Below are 8,258 nucleotides of genomic sequence, written 5' to 3' on the forward strand. Positions count from 1 at the left end.
TTATTATTGTTATTTGTTATTTATTACCACATCGATTTCTTAATTGTTTATATTAGAAATTTTAAGTCTATCTATTTATTTACGTAATTATGCATTTTCTTGTTATAATTATAAGTTTTCGCATTAAATAAAATCTTCTTTTTCATTTTTTTCTGTTATTTCTAATTCTAATTAATTTAATTTTTCTTATAATTCTGCTTTTTGTATATTTTCGCTTAAATCTTAAAGTTTATTTTATAGAGTTTCATCTAAAGTTTAAACTCTTTGTTTTTAGTTATTTAATTCATTTGTTAACTATAGTTTTTTTTTTTTTTTTTTTTTGATTATTAAATATATATATATATATATTTTTATATAACTTCTATTTCTTTTTGCTTAAATTGTAATTCTATATAACGAATTTTCTTTTATAATTCATCATTTTCTATCTGCATTTACTAATACTTTAATTCGAAGTTTTCTTAATCGTATTAATCGAATGAAATGTTTAAATCCTATTGCATTTATTATTTATATGTATATTATTTTTAATTTAATAAAATATATTAATATATATTTTTTATTTACAATAAAATTAAATTTTTTAAATTATTATTGTAATTATATTATAATAATAATAAAATTTATTGTTATTAAAATTTTTTATTTTTTTAAAAATAATCTTTAATTAAATTTTAAAAATTAAAAAAAAATATTTCTAAAAGAAATGCAAAAAAAAAGATAATTATTATATATTTAAATACAATAAACATATTTTAAAATAAATGAATATATTTAAATATTTTGAATTTAATAAAAATAAATAAAAACATAAAACAACAATCTTTAAAAATAAATATTATATACTTTAATCATATTTTAATTAAAAAAAATATATTTATAAATATATGTATATATATATATATATATTTATATTTATATTTATATATAAATTTATTTATATGTTTTTATATATAACAATGAAAAATCAAAAAATAATTCTACTTTAACCTATAGGACTATAAGAATTACCAACTAATCTATGATTATTAACACTAAAATAATTAGATCCTCCTAAGACTTAAGGATTTTTATAATATATTAAATCATGTTCCAGATTATTTAATAAAATCTCTTTTTTCTATTTATTAATAGTTGATTATTAAAGTGAATAATTTGGATGATACATTTATTTGACTCTACTTTATTCTAATTTATTGAAATTTCTATAAGTTGTTGAAAATTAACTATGTGCTCTTTTTTCAATAAAATCATAATTATTATTATTTTTTTAAGATAAATTATAATAATTTTATTCTATTGCAAAATTTTTTAATTATTTAATAAATGAAGGATTTGGATTAGAAACATTTCTCCTACTTCTCACATGCGAAAAGGCCTAATCAAAACTCCAACCCCTTTTATAGATTAAATAGGCAATTACAGAAGTTACTGAACGTGAAATTCCTGCATAACAATGTACTAATATGTTAGTTTATCTTCTAGCTGTTTCTATAAAGTTTATTATTTCACTAAAATATTATGATAAATCTTAATATAATGCATCATCTACACTTATTATTTTATGTAAAGGGATTTCATATTAATTATAACGCAAATTTGTACCACCTGCAACTGTTAAAACAGCACCAATATTATGTGATTTTAAATATTCGACATTACTGGCAGCTTCGAGGTTGCCTATATATATTGCACCGCCTTCTTCAGGTGAAGGTTCAATTATTAAATTCATGTTTTAACTGAAAGTGTATTGTAATTTTTATCTTAGTGGTTAAATTTTAGTTTAGATAGGGTAGGAGAGTGGATGTTAGTTATAAAACATTTTTTTTTTTTTTTTTTAATTTTTTTTTTAATTTTTTTTTTAATTTTTTTTGTTTTTATTTTTTATTTTTTTTTTTAGTTTTTTTGTGGCAATTTATTTAAGGCAAAAAATTTTTTAACATGATTTTATAAATATTTATAGTATATAATTTAAAGGTTTTGTTAAGAAATTTAATATAATTAAATGAAAAAAATATATTATTTATTAATATAAATCATTTAAAAATAAAGTTAAAAATATTTTATAAGTGTGAATTTATCTCATAATAAATTGTATTTGGTTTAATAATATATAGATACATATAATATATTTTATTTTTTACTTATATAATATTACATATTAAATATATTTTATTTATATTAATTATTATTTTTAATAATCATAAATTTCATTAAAAATGTTAAATTAAATATTTTTTTATAGTTAATAAAAATTATATATTTTAATAATAATAATATACTTTATATATTTTAAATTATAATAATAAATATTTATTTTTTACTATTAATTATATATTTGATGAATTTTTTGTTTAAAAACATTAAATATTATAATAAATTATTTTTTAAAATTATTAATACAAATTACATAATTTATAATATTTTTATAAAGAAATTAATTTTATATAAATACAAAATATATATAAAAATACATAAAATATATAATTTTTATTAAAATTAATATATTTTTATAATCAATAAATATCTTTTTTTTCTTTTATATTTATCAATATATAAATTATATTATTCTACATAATATTCTGTTTACAAAATACTATAAATGCTTAAAATACAGTCCTAATTATTATTATCATATATTTTGATATATTAAAACCAGACAAAATAAAATACGAAAAAAATAAATATTTAACAAAATTAATGTCATTTATTAGATAAAATACATCGACTATTTCAATAAAAATTCAGTAAATAATAATAAAAGTAAATTATTTAAATAATATTACTAAAAATAGACATAATAATACATAACATAAGAATTTATAATTTTGCATATTAATAAAAAATATATATATTATTAATAATGTATTTTAATATATTTCTAATTAATTATATTTCAATTATTTATTAGAATAGATAATCTTATTATATACAATAAATAACTTAAAATACATTCTAAATAAAAATTGATAAAATAAATTACAATATAATTTTTCTAATAAATAAATTATAAAGTAATTATTATAATTATCGTAAGTAAATATTATTGGAATAATATTTTATAAAGAAAAAACTTTTTTTATAATAATATTTATGCCATTTTTAAAAAATTAATGTTTAAATATTAACTTTTATAATAATTTTTTGTTTTCTAAAAATAATACAAATAAGGAAGCACTAAAAATATTCATTATAAAATCAATAAATTAAGAATTTTTTAATAATAATGCTAAAAAAAAAAAAGTCATAAACAAAATTAAAATTAAAATTAAAAAGAAAAGGAAAAAAATTATTAAACCAATAAATTAAAAATCGAATATATAATCTTATTATTATGTGTAAAATCGATTTTTAAGTATTAATTGATAAATAAATAGATATAAAATATAAATTTTGAAATGTATAATAATAATATAATTTATATGGTATTAGTTTTATTTATTTATCTTAAATAAAATAAACAAAACAATATAAAAAATACAAAATAAATTAATTAAATTTTTATATATTAAATTAATTAAATAAAAATCAATTAATTAAAATCAGAAAAAATAATTAAATTTATGCTAAATAACTTAATAATAAAAAAAAAATAACAATGAAACAATATTTTGAAATTTTCAATCCTAATTTTATTCAAATTATTCAAGTTCATAATTTTATTATAAAATCTCTAAAAAAAAAATAATGAATAACATATATATATATAAATATATAATATATATATATATATATATATTAAATATGAATTTTATATTAAATACATTCTTTATTTAGTTTTTATTTATTTTTAAAGAATATATCTTCGTTTTTTTCTTATATAAATTCCATTTAATTATTATTATTTTATTCACTTTAATTTTATTATTTAGCAAATTTACTTATTTAAACATTAGTAAAATTTCTATTAATAATTTTAATATCCGGAGATTCTAAGCTTTCTTCCTCTTCATGTATGTCTTTTAGTTTTTCATCTATTAAATATATTTATATATAAACTTTTATTTTATTTTTTTGGATAAAAATATACTTTATTTATTAATAATATCGTCTTATTATTATTTTTATTTTTCTTCTTCTATATTTATATTTAAACTACAATCATTATTATTATTTTTATTTAAATATTCTTGATTATATTTAATAGAAGAATTACTTAAATGGTCATCTTTCGAATTATTTTTAAATTAATAATTAAGATTATGTACAAATGAAGTTATTTATTCCTAACTGATTTACGCGAAAGAATTAATTCCTTTATTTTCCAAATTAAATTATTTATCATCAAAAGTACCTAATTTTCTAAATTTCATAATACTCATATTATATTTACTTTATTATTAATAACTATTTTTAATTTCTTAATCATCATTTAATATTAAGGGAAAAGTAGAACTTTTTGTCCTATGGTTTTCTTTTTAAAAATAAGGATGATTTAAAGCTTCATCAGGACTAATTCTTTTCTAAGGATCTTTTTCTAATAGGCTTTTTAAAAGTTCAAATGAATATAAAGGTAAATCACTAAAAATTTGTTAAGTAAAATCAATATTACATTCTTTATTTAATTTTAATACTTCATTAAATTTCTTTCCAGTAAATAAAGATCTGTAAAATAACCTATATAAATATAAATAAAAATATAAACTATTATATATATAAATAAAAAATGAGTATATAAATGTATATAAAAAAATATAAATATATATAAATATTTAATATATATAATAAATATATATATATATATATATATTATTTATCTATTATATTTACAATGTATGAAAAATTACTCCAACTGAAAACATATCACATATAGCTGAATATCCTTTTTTTTCTTTTTCCACGTAATTTGCTACTTCTGGTGCTACATAACCTGGAGTTCCACATTTACTGAATAAATAAGGAACATCATTTGTAAAATCAGCAAGACCGAAATCTACTATTACTAAGGAATCTAATTTATCTTTATTTTTGAACATTATATTTTCCGGTTTCAAATCTCTGTGCATTATTTATTTATCATATATATGTTTTACACCTAAAATAATTTATTTTATAATTATTTGTGTTTCTTCATGTGTAAATTTTTTTTCTTCTTTTGCCTTTTTAATTGTTTAGTAAAGAGAGTCACCATCTAGTATTCCTAAAACAATATAATATGTGCTATTTCCTTCATAATTTCCTATAAATTCTATTATATTAGGATGATTTCCTAAATTTTATAGTATTTTTATTTCTTTATATAATGATTTCTATAAATTATTATATATAAAAATTATTTTATTTTTATTTTTTATTTTTTTTTTAAAAAAAAGAATACTAAGCCGTTTTCTGAATTGTATAATTTTTCTTTACTAAAACATTTAACTGCAATCTTTTTATTTGAAACTCTGTGTCTAGCTGAAAAAACCTATATAATAAATAGATAAATGTTATATTAAGGAATTTAAAACATAATTATATATAAAAAGAATATATTTTTTACTATAAATAAAATCAAATTAATTTATATTAAATTTATAAAAATATTTAATTTATGAAAACAAATAATAATTATATACTCTGGCATAATTTCCTTTTCCAATTTAAGCCATTAATTAATATTCATCTTAAAAATGATTTTAAAATACATATTTACTTAAATAATCTTTTAGTTAAACAATAATTAAATGCTTAGCTGAAAATTCTATTTCTTATGTTTTAATTTGTTAATTATCTGATTCATTTATTTCTCTTTTTAATATTTTTAATCCACTATATTATAAATCTGGTGCCTATTTATTTGTAATCCATTTCACACAATCATATTTTTCAACTGTGATTATTTTATAAGGAACTTTTTAGTATGCTTCCTTTAAATATATATTTATATATTATATATTTTTATATTATACTTTTGTTAAAATTAAACGATTTTTATCAATATATACATGTAATGTTTAATTCTATAAAAATGACTTTTTTTATAATTATAAGTGCATTTAACATGTGGAATAATCAAAACTTGGTACACTAGATATCGAACTTCTTTTTCGGGTAATAGATTTTTTTATTTAGAGTTGGTCAGACATTATTTATAATATTAATTTTTAAATAGATTGTTATTAATTTCTTGATTTTATTTTATTTTTTTTTAAAAAAAAAAAAAATTATAAATCTATAAATAAATTAATAATAAATTTTATATAAATTAAATTTTTTATAAATAATAAATTATTTAATTTTAATTTAAAGAATAAATTAAATAAGCTTTAATGTTAAATTATTTAAAAATTATTTAAAATTTTTAATTAATAAAATATTTATATATATTTAAATAATATTTTTCAATATTTAATATAAAAATATCTCTTATTATTATATATATAAAATAATCAAATATAATTTTTATATAAAAATAAAAAAATATAACATATATAATTAATAACAATTAAAAAATAAATAAAAAATTATGTGAATTTAAAAAAAAAAAAACTTCTATAAAAAAAAAAGAAGTAAAAAAAATATAATTAATATAATATAAATAAAAATAATAATAAACAAAAAAATTAAAAAAATATTTAAATAAATATAATATGAGATATAATACATATTAAAGAAGCAATAGTCCTACAAACAGAACTCATTTATTGAACATTTCTTCTAAATTTACAGGCACAGGAGGAAGTAATAATTTATATAAAAAAAATAAAGCTATATATATTTTAATATATTATAATATTAATATTAGATTCTTCATCATTAGCTCCTAAAAAGTAATAATTGATTCCCAAAGTTAAGAAAACAGGGATTTTTGAAGCTTAAGCAATTGTTTAATAAGAAGTTAATTTATTTACAAAATATTATGATAGAGGCGATTTACCAATTGCAGTTAGTTTTCTTGGTGCGAATCGTAAAGTAAATAAAATAAATATGAAATAAATTAATAATAAAAAAAATAAAAGTTAACATGGAAAATGGAACCTGAAAGTCTTGATTATCATTTGTATTTACCAATTTTTTTCGAAGGACTTCGTGAAACAAAAGAACCTTATAAAGTTTTTATTTTTTTAATATTAATATATTTATATTTATGTAAATATAAATATATATAAATATATATATAAATTTATATATATATATATAATAAATAATAAATAATAAATATATATAATATACATATATATATATATATATAAAAAAAAATAACTTATTTTATTTTATCTTGAATATTTGTATACTTTTTATTTTTAATTTATTTTTTATATTTAAAATTTTATTTCTATAAAAATTAATTATTATAGTTTTTAGCTGATTAAGGATGTGAAGAATTATTGGCGAGAGGCGGTTCTAAAATATTTGCAGTTTTACCTCAATTAATTATTCCAATAAAAAGTATTTTTTTTTTAATAAAAATGTGTTTTTTAATGTTTCTTATTATTAAAAAATATTAATTAAAAACTTATAAATATTTTAACATAATCTTTCTTTAAAAAATCAAATTAATTTTTCATTTATAAATTTTAATTTTTAATTATTAATTTTAGAGGCTTTAGCAACTAAAAATCATACTATTATGTGTAATACTTTAAAAAAAATACAAAAACTTGTAGTTTCTAGTGATATGATTGGAGAAGCTTTAGTTCCTTATTACAGTTAATTTAAAATATTTAATATTTATATATAATATATATATATTATTTATATATATATATATTTATTTTTATACATTTCTATTTTTTTTTTTTTAATCTTATATAGGACAAATTTTACCTGTTATGAATTTGTTCAAAGGAAAAAGATGTAATTTTTTATTTATTTTACTTTTTGTTACTTATTTTTATATAAAGTAAATATAGGAGATAAAATTGATTATTCATAAAGAAAAAATGAAAATTTATCTGATTTAATCTAAGAAACTTTAGAAATTTTAGAAAAATATGGTGGTGAAGATGCTTATATTAACATAAAATATATGATACCAACATATGAAAGCTGTATGTTTTGAAAATTATTATTATAATATATAATTATATTATATCTATTGTAATATAATTATATAAAAATATTTTTTTCTTTTTTATTTTTTCGTAAATATAATATAATTTTTTTTTATTGAAAAAATAAATAAATTATATTATAATTTATGAAAATTATATTTTATTTAATTTTTTTTCTAAAATATATATAATATTTTCTTTATTCATAAATATTATTAGTTATTTTTTACTAAGATAAATAATATATAACTTTTTATTATATAATTTTTTATACTTCAGGTC

The 8,258-nt window shown here is 14.4% G+C and overlaps 3 protein-coding genes across 3 annotated transcripts, besides 34 other annotated features; 1 reads left to right on the forward strand and 2 right to left on the reverse strand. All coding sequences in view use genetic code 6, as the record gives it.

The window, feature by feature from the left end:
• The first annotated feature begins 731 nt into the window (after window positions 1-731).
• Window positions 732-781: a microsatellite.
• Window positions 782-871: 90 nt separating this feature from the next.
• Window positions 872-930: a microsatellite.
• Window positions 872-956: a microsatellite.
• Window positions 873-929: a microsatellite.
• Window positions 879-943: a microsatellite.
• Window positions 957-1,362: 406 nt separating the features above from the next.
• Window positions 1,363-1,732, reverse strand: IMG5_018850 (hypothetical protein; the record flags this gene model as incomplete). Its single annotated transcript, XM_004039516.1, has 2 exons — window positions 1,363-1,397; window positions 1,606-1,732. 2 exons carry the CDS (start codon window positions 1,730-1,732, stop codon window positions 1,363-1,365), a joined length of 162 nt encoding a protein of 53 aa, XP_004039564.1.
• An 88-nt stretch (window positions 1,733-1,820) lies between these two features.
• Window positions 1,821-1,909: a microsatellite.
• Window positions 1,822-1,898: a microsatellite.
• Window positions 1,822-1,907: a microsatellite.
• Window positions 1,910-2,245: 336 nt separating the features above from the next.
• Window positions 2,246-2,286: a microsatellite.
• Window positions 2,247-2,320: a microsatellite.
• Window positions 2,247-2,323: a microsatellite.
• Window positions 2,314-2,400: a microsatellite.
• Window positions 2,401-2,444: 44 nt separating this feature from the next.
• Window positions 2,445-2,487: a microsatellite.
• A 383-nt stretch (window positions 2,488-2,870) lies between these two features.
• Window positions 2,871-2,908: a microsatellite.
• A 64-nt stretch (window positions 2,909-2,972) lies between these two features.
• Window positions 2,973-3,028: a microsatellite.
• Window positions 3,029-3,691: 663 nt separating this feature from the next.
• Window positions 3,692-3,739: a microsatellite.
• Window positions 3,697-3,739: a microsatellite.
• Window positions 3,699-3,736: a microsatellite.
• Window positions 3,701-3,746: a microsatellite.
• An 829-nt stretch (window positions 3,747-4,575) lies between these two features.
• Window positions 4,576-5,846, reverse strand: IMG5_018860 (protein kinase domain protein; the record flags this gene model as incomplete). Its single annotated transcript, XM_004039517.1, has 4 exons — window positions 5,559-5,846; window positions 5,318-5,407; window positions 4,788-5,249; window positions 4,576-4,617 (listed from the first exon to the last, which is right to left on the reverse strand). Exons 1-4 carry the CDS (start codon window positions 5,589-5,591, stop codon window positions 4,576-4,578), a joined length of 627 nt encoding a protein of 208 aa, XP_004039565.1. The 5' UTR covers window positions 5,592-5,846.
• Window positions 4,619-4,747: a microsatellite.
• Window positions 4,620-4,750: a microsatellite.
• Window positions 4,693-4,750: a microsatellite.
• Window positions 5,506-5,540: a microsatellite.
• A 10-nt stretch (window positions 5,847-5,856) lies between the features above and the next one.
• Window positions 5,857-5,890: a microsatellite.
• Window positions 5,891-6,167: 277 nt separating this feature from the next.
• Window positions 6,168-6,217: a microsatellite.
• A 70-nt stretch (window positions 6,218-6,287) lies between these two features.
• Window positions 6,288-6,339: a microsatellite.
• A 16-nt stretch (window positions 6,340-6,355) lies between these two features.
• Window positions 6,356-6,416: a microsatellite.
• Window positions 6,417-6,572: 156 nt separating this feature from the next.
• IMG5_018870 (parkin co-regulated gene protein, putative) lies at window positions 6,573-7,984 on the forward strand (the record flags this gene model as incomplete). The annotated part of the gene is made up of 7 exons (XM_004039518.1): window positions 6,573-6,663; window positions 6,728-6,894; window positions 6,942-7,034; window positions 7,281-7,371; window positions 7,524-7,631; window positions 7,738-7,779; window positions 7,827-7,984. 7 exons carry the CDS (start codon window positions 6,573-6,575, stop codon window positions 7,982-7,984), a joined length of 750 nt encoding a protein of 249 aa, XP_004039566.1.
• Window positions 7,056-7,174: a microsatellite.
• Window positions 7,120-7,152: a microsatellite.
• Window positions 7,479-7,521: a microsatellite.
• Window positions 7,479-7,522: a microsatellite.
• Window positions 7,643-7,697: a microsatellite.
• Window positions 7,650-7,693: a microsatellite.
• Window positions 7,985-8,218: 234 nt separating the features above from the next.
• Window positions 8,219-8,248: a microsatellite.
• Window positions 8,249-8,258: the final 10 nt, after the last annotated feature.

This window comes from Ichthyophthirius multifiliis, assembly GCF_000220395.1.
Source record: "Ichthyophthirius multifiliis unplaced genomic scaffold scaff_1120509249639, whole genome shotgun sequence".
NCBI classification, from domain to species: Eukaryota; Ciliophora; class Oligohymenophorea; order Hymenostomatida; genus Ichthyophthirius; species Ichthyophthirius multifiliis.